The sequence below is a fragment of the Condylura cristata genome, unplaced genomic scaffold (genome assembly GCF_000260355.1).
Source record: "Condylura cristata isolate star-nosed mole 26May11 unplaced genomic scaffold, ConCri1.0 scaffold00007, whole genome shotgun sequence".
In the NCBI taxonomy this organism is placed as follows: domain Eukaryota; kingdom Metazoa; phylum Chordata; class Mammalia; order Eulipotyphla; family Talpidae; genus Condylura; species Condylura cristata.
This window is the reverse complement of record NW_004567108.1, coordinates 21860384-21880142: the sequence shown is the minus strand read 5'-3', so window position 1 is coordinate 21880142 and position 19759 is coordinate 21860384. Positions and strand designations below refer to the sequence as shown.

The 19759-nt window shown below is 33.8% G+C and overlaps 1 protein-coding gene across 1 annotated transcript in view; it reads left to right on the top strand.

The window, feature by feature from the left end:
- The window catches only part of LNPEP (leucyl/cystinyl aminopeptidase), a 76670-nt gene that overhangs the window by 46006 nt on the left and 10905 nt on the right, over positions 1-19759 (top strand). Inside the window, exons 6-13 of the mRNA XM_004678118.2 lie at positions 124-278; positions 3134-3247; positions 4758-4889; positions 8201-8332; positions 10417-10577; positions 10822-10910; positions 16849-17032; positions 18153-18309. Of these exons, the coding sequence (XP_004678175.1) occupies positions 124-278; positions 3134-3247; positions 4758-4889; positions 8201-8332; positions 10417-10577; positions 10822-10910; positions 16849-17032; positions 18153-18309 (1124 nt within the window). The remainder of the gene's footprint in view (positions 1-123; positions 279-3133; positions 3248-4757; positions 4890-8200; positions 8333-10416; positions 10578-10821; positions 10911-16848; positions 17033-18152; positions 18310-19759) is intronic.

The following is a 19759-nucleotide window of genomic DNA, read 5'->3' as shown; positions in this document are numbered from 1 at the left end:
AGTGTAAAACCAACTCATTGCCTTCTGACTCTCAGTGGTAAACCAGTGGGTGAAAAATTTTGATTTACTTAGGGTGTGCCTTAGGTGAATGAAAATTGATCATTTCCTCCCCTTTGTGTCCAGATTTGGTGGCTATTCCTGACTTCGAAGCAGGAGCAATGGAAAATTGGGGTTTATTAACTTTCCGAGAGGAGACACTTCTGTATGACAATAACACTTCTTCAGTAGCAGACAGAAAACTGATTACTAAAGTCATCGCTCATGAGCTGGCACATCAGGTAACTGAGACTGGTCTAGCTCATATCTTGTGGCCTCTTTCATTCACTAGATTTTTAGAATAGATTTAGATGCTAATAACAATAATTCGTATTTTTATTATAGTATTGCTTTTTTTGATAATAAGGATACTTCTGACATAAATTTAATGTTCATATGCAAATGCTGTCTAATATTGTAGAGGGTTTTACAGATTATAAAGGATTTTATCTTCATGAGCTCACTTCTTTTTACAACTTCTCTAAGATAGGTGGTAATACCATTTTACAAACATGGAAACTGAAACTCAGCTTATGTAGATGACTTGCTCCAAATTACACAGCTAATAAGTAGGACCACTGGACCTTAAACAACCAAGACTAGATCTAGAGCTCTCTCTCCCCACTGACCCAGTAACAACAGTTTCATCTCTGAGAAACACCAGCTTCATAGTAGAAATATGTTGGGAAGAAACATTTTACTGAATTCTATTTCACAACTCTTGGACTGCGTTTTCAGGACCAGTTTTATATTTCTGTTTCATGCTAGAACTGGGTTCTCTATTAATTTGAAGGAGAGAGGTCCTGAGAGTGAGGGTTAATTAATTTTTTAATTTTTTTACTTTGTATGACATAGTGAAAAAGAAAGAGATTGCATTGGCACCTGAATCACCCTCTTTTTTCTCCACCACCTTGTCTTGTGCACTCAAGGGTTGTGGGCTTCATGATGATGGGATGATATAGAAGAAAAAGAGGAGGTGCTCTTGTTTATTACTCTGCCTCAGCCACAATGTGTTATGAGTCTGTAGCCCTTGTGAGGACTTTATGACAAACTGTCATATGAAGGACATAACCAAGTAATCTACTATTATAATTTTAGACATACAGATGAATTTTAATGGATCTCCTCTGCTATTTCTGGGTCCTCCCATCACCACTGGGAAATATTTCTCTAAAACATGTTCTGAAAGATCTCATGTCTTTGAAAAATATAATAATTCTCAAAAGTAAGACTGACAGCAGAATAGTTGTTACCTGAGAGGAAGGATTGGAGGAGGTTATAGGTAGATGACCCATTTGGTGTGGATGCTGACTGGACATTAGTAGTGGGCACGGAGAGATAAATACAATGACTACAACCCTGAAAACTATACAATATCATAAACTGGTATTACCTTAATTTTAAAAAAAAAAAAAGAGGAAACAAATGAGCAGAAGCACCTTCAGTTACATGGCAAAAAAGAAAAAAAAAAGTTTCTTTATCTAGTAACCCTATCCTTTTGCTGCTGGTTTAAGACAAACCCTGGGACACACTGTTACCACTCTTTATTTCAAGGACTGCTGAGATAATTTTTTTTTAGAACTGTCTCCTATCATTTTCTGTTGTTACAGTCTCATAAAAGAAGACATTTAAAGATCGTTCTGATGCTATTTATTTATATGTATGCCAGCTTTCTTAAGGAATGTTGTTCAGTTCTGTTTTAGATTATGTGAATACTGTCCTTGACAGTTACTGAGTAGACACTTGTGGTTTGGACTCTCTGACCATAGAATTATCACTTGCATAGAAATTTATTTTTTTAGGGCCCTCCCTGGTGGCGCAACAGATTAAGATGTAGCACTGCAAGCTGGCCATAGCCACCTCAGTGCGAGTTCAATCTCCTGCCTCAGAGGTGATCCATATGGTTTAGCAGATCTCTCCTGACCTGCCCACTGCTCCCTCAGCAATGTACTTACTCCATCTGCCTGCTCTGCTCCCCACTCTGTCTCTGGTGAATCCTCTCACCGCCCCTGTACCTCTGGCCTGTACCTGGGTTATGTATGCATAAATAAATAAATATTTTTTAAAGAATAAATTTATTTTTTAATTGTTATTGATAAATGTAGATGTAATGGAAAATTGGCATTCGATAGTAGGAGCATTTATTTACCTGGGAAATCTTACATTTAATGAATTGGGTGAAACATTTTTATTTACTTAATACAAAGCTTTAGTGTTAAATTAATAAATATATTGTTTCTTGCTTGTTTTCCTATTTGATTATGGTGAGATTTAAAAATTTTATTTTATCAGTTTTTCAATAATGAAATGTATTTATACACACACACACACACACACACTTTACAACTGTTTGTTTTTTTATAGTGTTTGAATTTTTCCTCTCAGGTATAATCCTCATAAAATTATCACCACCAAGTCACCTGTGAACCATAGTCTTTTGTGCTTTTCTCTCCTCTAGTTCAATCCTTCTCCCTAGCCTGCTGCACCTCCCCTCCATTGTATGTCTCAAATTTATAGTTTGCCAGGTAGTTTGGTCTCTTTTATTTTCTTTGCCTACCCCTTTCTTCCTAAATGAAAGCATCTGATATTTTTCTTTTTCCTTTTGATTTATTTTACTGAGTATAATACCTTCCAAATCCATCCTTGTTTCTGAGAATGACATGAGTTTATCTTTTTTGATTGTTGAATAGTATTCCATTGTGTGTATATATTTTGTGTCAGTGTATACATACATCTTCTTGATCTAGTCACCTGGTTTTGGATATAAAATTCTTATTTTAAAGTAAAGTTTGTAAGCCTTTTAATTGAATGTTGACTATAATAGCTATACTTTTAAGATATTAATTATAGGTGATTGACCTTACAAATAGATTCATATTTAATTAAGATGAGATTTAAAAATTTTATTTTACTCACATTCATGAAATATATTTATTTTTATATGTATACACACACACACACTTTACATCATTTTTCATTTTTGTATATATAACATTTGATTTTTCCTGTCAGGTGTAATCCCCATAAAATTTCTTAATTAGGCAACTCCTCAGAACATAAATACTGTGTTGGTTAACAGCTTGTTTTTTCCCCACAGTGGTTTGGCAATCTGGTAACAATGCAGTGGTGGAATGATCTATGGTTAAATGAAGGTTTTGCCACTTTTATGGAATATTTCTCTTTGGAAAAAATATTTACTGATCTCTCCAGTGTAAGTACAATGTTTGTTAGGTGTACTGTGAATGCTGGGAGGGAAATAATCAAATCCTATTTCCCTTTTATTTTCAGTGCATTTGTAGTAATGAGAATGCTTCTGAAGGGAGACAATGAAATTGACCCTTGTTACTGATATCTATTTCTCTGTACCTCTTGAAACATGACAATAAAAATTATGCTTTTATTTACTGACATCTTTTTCATTGAAATCTAAAAATTTTCATATTTGTCATTAAGATGGACATTTTAAATAGATGTGTCCCTTCTGTGTGAAGATTTTAGATAAAGTTGAAAGCTTTTTCTTTTGTTAAACAAAGCTTCTTATACTGTGTAAAAGGAGGAAAAATCATTAAGATGTCTTAAAGTAATGTTGTCACATTTTTATAAGCAATATATAGGTTGATACAGAAAAGATTTTGCACTTATTACAAACCATATGTTGTTCCGTTTTACAAAGAACATGATGTCACTGGCCTGTTAAAAACCATGGAGATTTTTCCTGTCTTTAAAGATAATTGGACACAGTAGGCCATGATATGACAAATACTGCCCAGTAATTCAAGCAATAAGTTGGAAAGTATAAAGATCCTTTTCGATCCCTAAATTCTGTGACCTTCTGTTAAACTTACTGAATATACTATTGGATATTCCTCCAAAATAGGAGTACCCTAAGGGTTTTCAATTTGTAATTTTTGAGTAAGGTTTGTTCAAAAATTTCAGGTGTCATGATGCTAGTTTTAGTTTAAAAACTAAGGAGTTATACTAAATCTGTGTATGGTACTTAATTAAGCAATGAGATATACAATTTCACCACTTGGTGGTGCCCAGATGTTTAAAAACTTCTAATACTTATTCCAAGGGATCCTATCTGTTGAATTCTCAAAGAATTTTGTCTATTTAAGGGTTGTATTTTCTTTCAAATAAAGCTCATTTTCAGGAAATTAGTACTAACTCAATAGAATTGGCTTAAGGACTTGCTTTTAGTTTTGATTTTTAATTTCATGTTTAAAAAATACATGTACATGGTGATGGCACACAGGTGACTTGGTGATGGGAAACCCGTGGGGACTACAATTGAGATGAAGGAAAAAAATGTAAAAATGTAAAATAAACTGTTATAAAATGAAAAAAAAATACATGTACATTAAGCTTTTTAGAATATTCTTCTTAACTACCCAGACTTGGCACTTGGTTGCTTCAATAGTAAATTTGTGAATTCATCCAATATGCTATTATTTAAGAAATGCTGCTTTACATGTTGCCAGGAGGTTATAATTTTTACTTTCAATTTAAAGAATATACATTAATATCATAGTCTTCCTACATTTTTAAAAGCTTATGTTCTAAAGTTTAGTGAAGCTGGTTTTTTTTTTTTTTTTGGATGTTCTTAAACATTAACTAGTCTAATTCAAATGAAGTTATTATTCTTGCTTTGCCTTTGATTCTGTCCATAGTTTCCTGATCTATTTTTTGTTTTTTTTTGTTTGTTTGTTTGTTTTTGCTAGTATGAAGATTTCTTAGATGCCCGATTTAAAACCATGAAGAAAGATTCCTTGAATTCATCTCATCCAATATCATCATCTGTTCAGTCTTCAGAACAGATTGAAGAAATGTTTGATTCTCTTTCCTATTTTAAGGTAGTGCTGTGCACAATAATATATATCTGGAGTAGGGTTCAGGTTAATTTCATATGTGAGCAAAACTCTGTGATTTAGATTATTTTAAAGTTTAAGTTACTGTTTTGGCTTTCTTATTAAACTAATTTGTTTGCTTCTATTTATGCCTTGGTCTTAACCTTTTGTATTTTTTCCCCTTCTTTTTCAGTCTCTCATCTAAGTTCTCTGACTGGTATTCTAGGCTGTAATCCAGATCTTATAGCAATAGACCTTTTAGAGCTGGATCACTCTCCAGATCTACAGATAGGATTATATCCAGGGAAGATCCTAAGCAAGCATTGACTGTGTATTCAGAATTGAATTATGTTTTAAATACAGATTTGCCAAAACAAATAAGCTAAAGAGATTTCAACTATGAGAGATTAGAGTGCAGGATCAGAAATACCAACTCTTGGTTTTGGGGCCAGAGTCAGAATCTAGAAACTTAGTTTTATCACCATAAATTAGAGAACAAAAGAATGGGGATATCATTGTTACTCAAATTTGTGTTGGGAAGAAGGGGTGAATGTTATGGTTAATTTGCCTCCTTATTCTAGCTATTGCATTAGCTGATTAGTAAATTGAAATTCTGTGCTTGCACAGAGTAGAAAATATACAAAATATGTTCAGTACAGTCCATATCATCACAGATTCAGAATTGAGGTAATGGATACTTGTGTAGCAGTAACAGGTGATTTGTACTAAATGAACAGTACAGAGTGATTTTACTTGGGATGGCGAAGAAAAAAATTTGGAAGAAAAATAAAAAATAATAATAATAATAAAGTGGGAAATGATTAGAAAGAGTAGGTTAATGCAGATATGGGACAATTATTTCACCAAGGAAAAAGTCAAAATACTGAGAGTCAAGAAAAATTTGTTTAAGGACTAAATGTTTGACTGCAGTGAAAACCATATGTAGAGTAGGGGAAAGAGGAGAAAGGTAACTTGGGGCCCAGTTGAAGAAAGTACTGAATATCAGAAGGAGTTTGGATTTTTTTTTTCTGTAAGTAATGGAATGTTTAGAAGATTCTGAACAGAGAATGACTTGATTAATGTTAATACTTAGGAAAGCTAAATTGGTTTCAGTTTATAAAGGGGACTTAAATGTCAGGAAACTGCTGGTCAAGTCCATGCATGAAATGGCTACAGTTTGAAATTAGGAGTGTTAGTGAGTGTTTAAGAGAAGTGATAGAGGAAACAATCACCCAGTTAAGGAAGAACCTGAAGGATTTGACAAAGAAGGGGTCAAAAAATGTTTTCCAAATTAAGTTCTGACTGGCAGTGAAAATGTTAATACTGTTAAAAAATAAGGAAATCAGGAGTTCAACTAGCTCCATTAAATGTATTCTAATTAGAGATACGGCTGTGATTTTTAAAGGTCTGGTGCTGTCATGAAAGAAAATTTTTAAAACTTTGATTTTCTTACATAGAACTGTTTTTCATAACTTGTTAATAGAAAACTCTGTCTTCTTCCAACCCCTACCTTCTAAATATAGAATTCAGTGTCTTATGATCATTTGTTCTCTACAGCAGTCTAACCCCTTGTGAGGTTATATGGTAATTACTTATTTAAAATTTAAGACTTTGGCAAATGGCAAATACCCCACATTTTTAAGAAGGGCAGGACACTGGATACTTTACCAATATTGTGTACTAGAAGTAAGTGCCAGCATGGGAAATGTGCTTGGCAGACATAGTCTGTTATGTCTTTGTAATCATCAAGCCTAATCTAATGTAGGTTGTCTTGTGAAAATTCATTCATTAAAAAATCTTACAAGTGACAACGATGCATCATCGGAGATACTGATGATACATCATGGACACGTGGACTATGTCCCTGCCACTGTGGAACTTCCCTTCTATGGGTTAGAGATAGAGAGATGGACACTATACAAATGAGTGAATAAATGGGTATTATGAAAGACTTTTAGGAATACAAGTCAGTTATAGCAAAAGAAACTGAGTGGGATGGCCAGTGATACAAGAGAATAAATATTGGTGCCCAAAACCAAGTGCAGAAAGGTTTTCAAGGCGGAGCTGATGACAATCATATCAAATACAACTAAAAAGCTGATAAAATGAGCCTGAAAATTGACATGGTTGGGACCTCCCTGGTGGCACAGCGGCTTAAAGCACAGCACTAAGAATCAAAAAGACACTTCAGCATGAGTTCGATCTCCACCCTGGAGGTGATCCACATGGCGCAGCAGACCTCTCCTGACCTACACGTTGCTCCCCTCAGCAGTGTACTTCATCAGTCAGCCTGTTCTGCTCCCCACTCTGTCTCTGGTGAATCCTCTCACCGCCCCTGGCCTATACCCCAGTTCTGTATGCATAAATACATAAATCTTTTTTTAAAAAATTGACATGGTTTAGCACCTTCCAGTGGAATGATGGCTAGAAGATTGCTCTCTTGAAAACAAGAGATTGCAAATGTAGACAACTCTTGAGGATTTACTACAACTAGCGAATAAGAAATAGATGACAGGCCCTCCCTGGTGGTGCATTGGGTTAAAGCACAGCACAAAGAAGCTAAAGCCACTTCCCTATGAGTTCAAACCCGCCTGCCCTGGAGGAGATCCACATGGTGTGGCAGACCTCTCCTGACCCGCCCACTGCTCCCCTCAGCAGTGTATTTTGTCAGTCTGCCTGTTCTGCTCCCCACTCTGTCTCTGGTGAATCCTCTCACCCTCCGCATCTCTGGCCTGTACCCAGTTCTGTACAAATAAATAAATAAATCTTTAAAAAAAATTAAAAAAAAAAGAAATAGATGACAACTGGAAGAAACGGCATTAAGGATAGGAAGGACATTTTTATTTGTTAAAAATTAGTAAAGTTATTTTGTTTTTTTTTTTATTTATTACTGGAAATGCTACAGTGGAGCAAGTTTGTGATGCAGGAGAGAAAGGGAACTGTTGGGAATTAGAAAGAGTACCTAATTTATCGATGAGGTACCACTGTTAAGTACAATGTATTTGTAAGCGCTTAGCTTTTTTATACTGACACTGAAACAGTGAGTAACTGAAAATATGGCAAATGGCACACAAAATAGATTATAGTAGAATTAGTGTACTTCAGAAACTACTCCATTAATTCCTTTTCAAATCATTTAAACTACAGTCAGATTGCTAAATATTATTTCACATTTGTTATATAAGACCAAATAATGTTATGTCACAGCTAGTTCTTAAATATGAAATTATGTTCTTAGAATAATTATATTTTAATTTAAGTTCTAAGTTCTATTACCTATATAGATTTCACTGTTTTTCTCCCCTTTTTTTGAATAGGGAGCTTCTCTTTTGCTCATGCTGAAGACTTACCTTAGTGAAGATATATTTCAACATGCTATTATTATTTACCTGAATAATCACAGTTATGCATCAATTCAGAGTGACGATCTCTGGGATACTTTTAATGAAGTAAGTGACTTGAGCATTTTATTTCTCTCAAAGTATGAATAGAGAAACTCTTCTATTTATTTTTATGATGTATATAAATAAAATTTTTTCATACAAAGTTACACCATACAAGCATAGCTATTTAAGATACAGATATTAATATTAAGATATTATTCAAGATACTAAGATATTTAAGATGGAGGTGAAACTATAAATCACTATTACATAGCGCAGAATTAAAAGTCAAGAAAAAGTAGTAGTAGTGTAGAAAAAAATTTACAATCTGTAATCATTTTTATTCTGTACCTTAACCTTCATTCCCGCTTTATAGGAAAGTTGTCCTTCCTGAAGTAATGTATGTTTTTAACTTTATCATTTCATTTTCCTCTCTCATTTTTTTCCTTCTGTTTCTGCAGTTTTACACACACACACACACACACATTCACACACACACACAATTCTGTCCATGATTCCTTCTATCTTTGCAACCTTGTTCCTTTGAAATAGATGATGCATTAGTAGCTGACTGCCACTTGATGGGCACTTGTGCTGTTGAGATCATTGTGTATTTGGATTTTGCTGTGCCTGCAAACATTCAACAATTTGGTCCAAGTTAGGCCACTTTGTAGCAATTGGTTCATATGTGCTAGCTGTAAAAACCATATAAGCATTTGACTTGGTTTTCTTGATCTAGATCAGGGTTTCTTAATGCTTTGAAGAACATAGTTATAATTGAAAACTTGTTAAAAGTTCTGTACATATTCCCCATAAAAACTACAGATATGTAAAGTAGCATATACAGTTTCATAGTTTTGTGGATGCTGGTGTTAAGAACCCTGTTCTGAATCTTTTTTATATACTATTTCTGCTACAGTATCTGGAACCTGTTATTTTCTAGCCAGTCTTTTACAAGAAGATACATCTTTTCTACCTTCTGAATCCTCTTTGAGAATTTATTATGTAAGAGTTGTTTCCAAATCATTTGTTTTTCCTGATATCACAAAGTAACATCACAAAGTAACAGTTGAAAGTCACATTTAGAATATATTTCTACTTTCTTCACTGATTTCACCTTTTGCATAAAAGTGCACTACCCCAGCTTAGTCTCCGATTTTGTCCCTCAAGTTTTAAACATACATATCAGAATAGACAGTCCTCTTCATTGCAGTTCTAGTCCAAAGACTCAGAAACACCTCTTTTTTGGACAAGCTTCTCTCTTCCCAGTCTCTTTTTTAGAGATATATATGTCAGGACCATAGAAAATATAAGATTGATATAATGAATTTTAAAAGATTTACTTCATCCATTTAGACTTTAAGTAAATAAGCATATGACAGTTTAGATGATATTATCAGACATTTTAAATACTTGATGATTTTAGTTGCTTGCAAATACACCCATCTGTAACCTGCAAAAATAACTTGAATCATAAGTTCAATTCACCTGCTTTCAAGGGGCAGTTGTTCAAACATTGTTTCTTAACATGTGTTAGAGAGTGGGCTTTAGAGAGCATGGGAACTGACACTGGATAGTAGAGGGTTTGTAAATCTCAGACATTGGGTTCTAGATTTGTAGATAAATTCGTAGGTTTTTCTGGGAAAGATGGTCTGATCAAAGAGGAAATTTTCCACTGTTCTCTAGAAATACTATAGTCAAGGCAACCAACCTGTTGTATTTCACTCTCCGACCACTGCTTTAACATTTACAAAGCCAGAGGGCCTAAAGAATAAAGGAAAACCCTTACTCAGTTGCTTGGCAGGAATGGGTAGCAATGCTTTTGATTCTAGACTGCATATTATTATTCAGGCCTTCTGAGTTATAGTATTATGGCTGGAAAATACTAATACTATGATACTTTCTTATGGCTTTTGAAGAACTCTCTCGAGTTATCCTCTGTTCTGTTCCAGGTTATTTTTCCTTTTAGCAGTTGCTCATTTACAGAAATTAGAAATGTAAGTTTAGTTGAGCATTTATGATTCCTTTTTATATTAACATTAAATGTAGACTGCACTGAACATAGTAGTGAATGGTACAGACAAAATAAATTGAAGTTTTTTAATTAATATGTCCTGTGAGCAAAACTAATTTATTCTTTTTTTTTATAGGTCACAAACAAAACACTAGATGTTAAGAAAATGATGAAAACCTGGACTCTGCAAAAAGGATTTCCTTTAGTGACTGTTCAAAGAAAAGGAAAGGAACTTCTTGTACAACAAGAAAGATTCTTCTTAAATATGAAGTCTGACCTTCAGTCTTCAGATGCAAGGTGCATGCCCTCTTTCTTTTCTAAACATCTCATTTACTCCCTCAAGTTAAGATATTTTTAATTGTTTTGTAATCATAAATTTGTATGAAACCTAACCAGATTATCCCCTTTTTTGGGAGTAACTGGAAAATTTCATCTTCTTGACCCATCCCCTCAAAAAAAAAAAAAGAAAAAAAAATCTAACAAGTTATGACTGAACTATTGAAAAGCAAAATAATTGAGTTTTTTTTTTTTTTTTTTACAGCTATCTGTGGCAGATTCCACTATCTTATGTCACTGGGGGAAGAAATTATTCAAAATATCAATCGGTATCGCTACTGGACAAGAAATCAGGTTTGACTATAATATTTTCCTGATAAGAAATTAAGAATAGCATATTGAAAGAAACCTCACTTACCAAACAGTAAAACGGAGATTACAGTTTCCATTGTAATGAGTCACTTATAACAGATGTGGTAAAATGAGATTGATTCTATACATCATTGCACAAAATTCAGCTGCCTTATGTGCAATCATATATAATAATGTTGCATTCAATATGCTAGTAATCCTGGTAGAAAATACGAAGTGCTATGTTTTTGTATCCTAGATAAATATTTTATATTACGAAGTAAGGAGTAGAGATAGTGCAGTGAAGTTATGTTTGCTATATACTTCCTAGGAACGGACTGTGGTAGTTGCATTTTAATAAGTACCCTAAATTATAGTTATGCATAATAATATTGATTCATAACCTAGATCTATAGTAAATAATTATTACAAAATATCCTGCAAGTTTAGTATACATTTTTTTTTGGTAATGATAGCAAAGACAGGAGTAATAAAATGTAAAGATTGTATATGTTGACCCACAAAGTTATAAAAAGCAATTGAAATGCAGTTTTTGACTATCTGTTAATAACTGTTGGTATTAAGAATGCCATACCATGTATCCTTATACAGCTCTTGAATTCTATAGGAAACAGACTTTTAATTGATGGGAAGGAAAAATTTGTTTGGAACAGGGTGACGTGTTCAAGACTGTACTTTAGGGGAAAGGACCGTACCTTAGTGATTAAAGGAACTGACTTTAGAGATAGGTTTCCTGGTAAATTGTATAATTTTGGTCAGTAATATGACCTCTGGAGCTTCATTCCCTCAACAATAGAACACAGATAGTAATTATACTTGCTTTATAGGGTTCTGATGAGGATTAGTTTAGTTTCATGAAGCACTAGAACAATGCTTGACACATGTTACATACTATTTAAATGTTAGCTATTATACCTATTATTTTGAAAAAGCTTTAAAAATGGTACATCCACATTACTTAAATTCAGAAAGAGGAGCATCAATCTCATTATGTTATAACTACTTTCATAACTTTTCTAAGTATTTTTTCACTTGAAATCATTGTATACATGTGTTTTTTTTATGTTGCCTTTAAAAAAAATCATATATAGTGATTGACTTAATCTTTCCTTACTGTTGGACAATTTTATCATGTGTCGCCAATAAAATAGTGCATGATTAAAAATTTGGGATCTTAAGTATCTTTTTATAAGCATGCTCTTCAGAGATGAAGGCTGTTGCCTTTTGTGATGTAATGTCTGTGACTAAGTTGACTTTCTGTTGTGTACTAACAGTTGCTAATGACATTGCCAATAGAAATATGTGTTCATACCATATATTCATACCAGTTGCTTTGCAGTTTGATTGGAGTAGAGTGTTAATCTTATTTAAAATCCTAAGAATGGTTGGTGGCTCATATCTTTAATATAACTGGAGGTATAAGGAAGTGCTGCCTTTGATGAAAACAAAACTCCATACTTTAAGTGGGGCCAAATAATCCCTTCTTCCTATATGAGAGAGACCTGAGCTCCATGCCTCCACTGCACAGAACCTGTTTCAGCAGCATTCTGTTCTACCTCTTGCCTTTAGTTTGCACTTGTTGTTTCCTCTCTTGGAAAAACACTCTTGCTTTCCCACTCGTGATTAACTGTTCTTCATTCTAAAGATCTAGAAAGCCTTCCTTCACCCCAAGACAGATTAGATGCCTTAATAGCATTCTCTACCTTTCTGCTTTTAATGCTTTTAACATACTAAACGGACTGTTTCACTTGTATCCTCATATTAGATGTACCATCAGTAAAGATAGAGAAGGCATATCATATATATAAAGTTTCTGTAACTTTAGCTTTCAGTAAGCACATAAAATTGAATTGAATAAATTTTTGTGTAGTGAATTTCTAATCTCACTATAAAAAGTTCTAGGAACAGAACATTCAAATGGTATTTTCTATTTCCCTTTATTTGAAGTATTCTTAAAAAGGAGAGACAGCAAGTGTATAGAAAGTAGTTGGTTTTATCGCGAGCTGGAATAGGGTAAATATATGATGAAAATGATGTGTGTTACTTCCTATACTTAGCTATTTTATCTCCCTTGCTGTTCCTGCTGCTGCTATTTTAATCCCTGCTAAGTCCTATTTTGAGAGTTCACATTAAAAATGTTCTATCCTTACAAAAAATTTTGACCCTGATTACAATTGGATCTTACAATTTTTTTATGCTCCAGTGAGAATCATTTCTTATTTTAATTCCTTTTTCACTTTTTCAATTCTCATAATGTAGCAGAGATGCTCACTGCAGCTTATTTTATGCTGTAACTTTAGTATAGTGTTATCTTAGTGGTTTGTTAAATCTATAGTATATTTCCATATGTTCTAATGGCAGGGTTGCCAGGTTAAGCCATTATTTCAGTCAAATATAAGAGCCATATTTTGTTATTGTCACTTTTCCCACATACATGAATTTTGAATGATTAGTAGTTGTGCATAATAAAAGGGGCCATTTTTTTAAGCTGCATACTGAAGAAATTATACTAAAAGTATTTTCCTTTTCTTCACTCCTCTCTTTCTAGCCCCTAACACCCTCTAGCCTTCTTCCCTACCCATCCACATCTTAAATCTAAGCTCTTTAAACAAAGGACAATTTTATATTAAATATAACTTGAAGCATTCATTCATGTTTCTAAAAAGATATCACTGTGCCAAAAATATTTCTCTGAAAGTAAAGGAGAGGGCATTGAATTGCAAGGCCATATAATTGAGATGTTTGTCTTATCATGTGTCATTCTCCGCTCTTGCCTTCTCCCACCCCCTAAAAAAAATAAAGAAGAAAAGGGATATTACAGAAAGGAATGCTTTGGACCAGAGGGGATGCAGTTCAACTGTATGTATTTTGCTAACCCTCTGGAGCAAACCACAGGAAATTTTGTAACTTTGTTGGGTGAAAAAAACCTGTTTTTGTTTCTGTGTGGTAGTTTCTGTGCTTTAATGTTTCCTTACAAAACAGTAGGTATTTTTCAGAACTCGTTGAGAAATGGTTTTTAAAAATCATTATTAGATTACTTATCTGGGCTTTTGCCATGTAAGATCACAGTCATTCATTCTTTTTTACAACTCAGTGGACTCTGGATATTAAATTGTTAATTTGTTAATGATTGTAAGAAACTAAACACACATGAGGGTAGCCTTACCCACATTTAAGCAGCATGCAGGATACAGTTTAACTCTCCTGGGTGCAAAGCAATCATTTTTTGATACCTGTGGTTTTAAGGTCCTCCATCATTCAGAAGACCTGAAAGAAAGTAACACATTGATTCCTAAATGATAGATAATTCTCCTCTCTGTACTGTTGGCTGGCTGCACTGCCACTTTACTGTCATCAAGATGATAGTAATAATTTCAAGCAAACTACCAGCTGCATTCCTTTTCTCTACCATCTGGACTTGGCTAGATTTACAACCTGAGAAGTTGCTTATCAGCCAAGTTTCTCTGTATTTCAATATTGTCTAGATCCACTTAGTGGAAAATTGCCTTACTTAACATTTCTTGGTACCTAGAATTTTATTTTCTTTGGTCCTTCTTCCCAAAGTCCTTTTTTGTTCAAAGCCCTGTGGGTAACTGTGCTTAAGGACCTGGATAATGTTGAAACTTTTGCATTAGCAAATAAAAAGTTAATTTAATTAATGACAGATTTATTTAAAATGACTCCAGCCTGAACAGCTATTGTTGCCATCACAAGTAATACTTAAAACTATATTCTGTTCTATGAAAAGAAAGAAATAAAGCCTATTAAAATGATTTATCTTTCCCATCTGCTGCTATATGAATACTAAAACAGAAATCAGTATGGAATTTCTTAATGAAACGACTTATTAGCTGATACTTTTATTAAGACATGATTAGAGTGTCCTTTTCATCTTAGCCTTTTGCAGTTTCACCTTTTTTCATCTTTCTTTCATTGCTCATTCATTATTTTGCAGTTTCAATAGACTTGGTTACTTCAGGAGTAACCAAAGTATTAAAAGAATCTCATACACTTAATTAAATTTATGCTTTTGACATTGACAAACCCTAAAATTTCAGGTACTGAATGATTTAAATCAGTTTCTAAAGCGTTTTACAAGTAAAATCCTTGACTACAAAATTAATATAATGACATTTTAAAACTACCTAAGTATATCCAAATAGGAGATCTGTTACTAACCTGGTAGGTGGTAGGCCTTTAAATAGAGTATTATGAAGATAGAACACTGGATGTGAAGATGATATACAATGGTGGCAGGGGTGGGGGGTGTTGAAATCTGATAGGTGAAAGAAGCAAAATAAGGTACAACGGTGGTGCAAGGGGTCAAGTCTCAGAACAGTGAACTGTCAGCAGCCATTGCAGCATGAGTTTGATCCCCGGCCATGGAGCTGACCTACATGGTGCAGCAGACCTCTCCTGTCTCGCCTGCTGCTCCCCTCAGCAGTGTATTTCAGTAGATCTGCCTGTTCTGCTCCCCACTCTGTCTCTGATGAATCCTCTCACCACCACACACACACACACACACACCCCTCTGGCCTGCATCTCAGCTCTTGTATGCATAAATAAATAAAATAAATATTAAAAAATAAATATAAATGTTTGGAGAATTACTGTATGAAATAGTACATCAGTAAAAGGTATATAGAAAAATTCTTGGCAGGAAATATATCCATAATGCTAACTGAAGATAGATTATTCTTATCTCCAGCCATCTTTCACTTATAATTTTTAAAATGGAGGGAAAATTTATGTCATTAATATCTACAAACCTTATTTAGATGATTTGAAACCATTTACCATAACATAGTTATTTTTTTACTCCATTAATTCTCCAGCAATATTTTGAGTACTGCTAAGAACATTGTTTTAGAGACTGAGATATTAGCAGTGAACAAAATAGGAAGCGTGTGGAGCTCATATTCTTATAAATAGTAAGCATTAAGTTGGTTGGACACATACCTTTAACTGTTTCATTAAGCTTATGTTATATTAAAGCTCACGTCCTTGTTGCCAACTTTAAAGGACGTTTCTTGATTAGTAATATTAAAAATTAGATTTCTACTTATATTTTATATACAGCTTTTGACATAATCTCTGATCACATACGTAGTAGTCCCTTACTAATTGTACAACAATTAAAATCATTCTGTATGCATTTTTAATAATTCTCTTAGCATTTGTATTTGTGGTGGTAAGGGCCCAAAAAGTGCATATCATTCTTCTATTACTCTTTTTCTTACTTATGCTTAAAGAGACCTTGGTGCTCCCCTGGTGTTTATTTTGTTAGCTTGGAATTATGTGACTTTTCTAAATGACTTTATTTTTCTTTTGTAACCTAACAAAAGAGATCCAGATGGAGCACACTTTCTGGAGTTATCTCGTTACCTTCCCTCTCTTTCACCCTATGCACACTTGCCTTTATTCCCTGCTTTTCTCTTCCAGCCACAATGAACTTGTGAGCCAATTTAGTGAATAAGTACCATGTATATTTTCTCTTTGGGCTTTGAATTTTAAGGTCCTCCTTCACCTGGCTAATATCTATATTTCCTGAAGTCTCAACTTAGATGTCATTCCTTCTAACGAATCTCCCCTAACTTCCCGTAATAAAGCTTTTCTTTTATGTGCTTCTAGAGCATGGCATATTTTCTTTTTTCATCAGTAACATGTACATGATATTGGACTGTGTACATATTAAGATATGTAACCATGGCTCTCTGATTACTTTAACCTGTAAGGTCCACAAGGGAAGGGACCTGTCTTTTGTTCACTGTTATATAAACAATTGATATGTAATGATTAAATGCAAATAGAATAGGCTAAATAGGATATTTAAATATAAAAATAGAACATTAACTTTGAAACAAAGCACCCGTTTAATTTTTTTTTTCCTCTCCTGCTTTCATATTTTGGTCTGCATTAGGTGTCATCAATCTTACAGAAGAAGTGCAGTGGATCAAAGTCAATACAGATATGAGTGGCTATTATATTGTACATTATGCAGATAATGACTGGGAAGCACTAATCAAACAGTTGAATGTGAATCCTACTGTCTTGAGTGACAAAGACCGAGCCAATCTCATCAACAACATCTTTGAACTTGCAGGGTAGAGTATGCTTGGTTTGGGTTGAAAACACATAAAAAAATGTTGTTAAAGAAAAGAGCATTTTTTAAAAAGTTAAAACAAATTATATATACTGCTTGTTAGGTACACAGATCATTTTGGAAGACTGGGAAAGATAAGACATCTTTTTTGTCTTCAGGTACTTTATAATCTACTTAGAAACACTTGCTACAAGCATACTATTAATATGTTTTAATATTAAAATATTAAATATTAAATAAATAATATTAAACAAGCTATTAATAGCAAAAATTAGGTTCTCTCTGAAGACCAATACCAACAAGCAGGACATACATATTTTGGTGAATAAATGGATGTAGGTGCTCAGGTTTTGTTTTATTTCATGAGAGAATTCTTTTCAACTAATGGTCTGTTTGAGCATAAAGCTTAGTGATTATACAAGTGAGGTTTTAGGAACATCTCTAGTAGTTAGAGCCTGCTTATTTATGTCTGCTCTCCTCCCCAGTTACCCCGTGTGTTACAGAATCTTAAAGTCAAGAATGGCAGTGACCTTGAGGTTAGAAATCCTCTGAATAGAAAGATTGCCACTTAAACATTGTTAATGGGAACATTCAAAAGTGTTTTTTCTGATAGCCCTTTACCTTCCTATTTTGGTTCATTTTTTAATGAAATGACATATTACTATGGTTTTTCTTAAATGGTTACTTTTAAAAATGAACTCACTTCTGTCACAGTAGACCTTGCCTTAATAAGTTTAACAAACACATTCTAATATGTACAACAAATAAAAATGTATTTTCTCAGTTTCTCTCTTTATGCCTCCTGCTGTCACCTGATGAATATAAATAATAATCATTGAAATTAGTACTCTGTCTTTCCTCACCCAAGATTGCAGTATGTGTCCTAAATCAGTAGTCAGGTGGGAATAGAAGCTGAGCTATTGTTTTGTTTTTTCTGAAATGTATCTGTAACCTTGGCTGGAAAACATGAACTTATCATGTCTGGCTTTACAGAATGCCATTGTGTAAATATAAATATTAGATCTTGAAGACTCATCATCTAACTATAAAGTTTCTTTCTCAGCATGCACAGAGTTTCTGTGTCCCAGCATATCTTATTTCTCTATTCTTTTACCCTTCAGCCTAGGCAAGGTACCTCTTCGGAGAGCCTTTGATTTGATTGAGTATCTTGGAAAAGAGAACTGTACAGCACCCATCACTGAAGCCCTGTTCCAAACGGGCCTCATCTATAACCTCCTTGAAAAACTGGGACACATGGATCTGGCTTCAAGATTGGTGGTAAGTCGGTGTTTTTGCCAACATATTTTTGTATTTGTTTTTGCTATTTACAGTCCCTTTGGGTTGTAATAGACTGAAAAAGGAGCCAGTAAATTCTATTTTCTTTACTTTCCTAGTTGTGAAATTTTACTTTGTCATTGCTTACTATAAAGAATTAATAAAGACTAAGCATAACATGACTGTATTTATATATCAAAATATAGACTCCATGATATACAAAAAATAATTTCTCTATTCAAATCATGGCTTATTTTTATATAGTAAATGGTTGAAATAGACTCTAGTAAAGTAATGCTGTTAATGGTCTAGTGATCATTATAAAAAGTAGTTATATTTGTAATGAGACTATTCCTTTTTAGGAATCTTTATTAATACCTGTCATATGCATGATGATACTAGAGAGTGTTTTTTTCCTGGAGTACAAAAGGAGAGTTAGTACTGGAAGTTGTTTTATCTTTCATTAAATAAAAAACCTGGGCCCTCCCTGGTGGCGCAGCGGGTTAGAGCACAGCACTGAGAATCTGAAGCCGCTTCCGCATGAGTTCGATTCCCGCCTGCCCCGGAGGACACCACATGGCGTGGCAGACCTCTCCTGACCCGCCCGCTGCTCCCCTCAGCAGTGTACTTCATCGATCTGCCTGTTCTGTTCCCCACTCTGTCTCTGGTGAAGACTCTCACCGCCCCTGAGCCTCTGGCCTGTACCCCAGTTCTGTATGCATAAATAAATAAATCTTTAAAAAAATAAAATAAAATAAAATAAAAAACCTGATCTTATTTAGTTGCAGTCAGTAGTATTAAACTGATAACTGAGTCTGTAAAGCTTGGAGGAAGTAAGGAATTCTTTCTTTCATCAACATCTCTGAATTAGCACATTCTGACATCAGAACTTTTGTGGGTTTTTATCATAAATAAGTATTGAACCATATCAAATCCTTTCTCAGCAACAGTTGATTTGATCATGTGTTTTTTATCTGTCCTTTTGTTGATGTGGTGAGTTGATTGATTTTTATATGTTGGACCATCCTTGTAATCCTGGAATTATTCACACCTTGTCATGGTGTGTGATCCTTTTAATGCATTGTGAAATTAGTTTGCTGTGATTGTTAAGATGATAATTCTTAAAGTGTTTCTTCAAGTTTATTCCTTTATATTTATTTTCTTCTTTACAAATTAACATCTTTAAAGCCACTGATTTGATATTTAAATTGATATATTCCACTTCCATAGATTTCTCCAGAATTTTTTATCTCTATTGATCTTTTTATATTCTGCTTTGCCATTGTTTTCTACTTAAAGATTCAATTTCTATCTTCTGTTCATTTTTTTTTTTAAAAAGAATATAGTTTATTTCTAGAGATGTCACTAAGTCTAGGTAATCATTTTTTTTTTTTCATCTCAGTTGTAATCCCTGTGGGCATTTTTTAATGAAATGACATATTACTATGGTTTT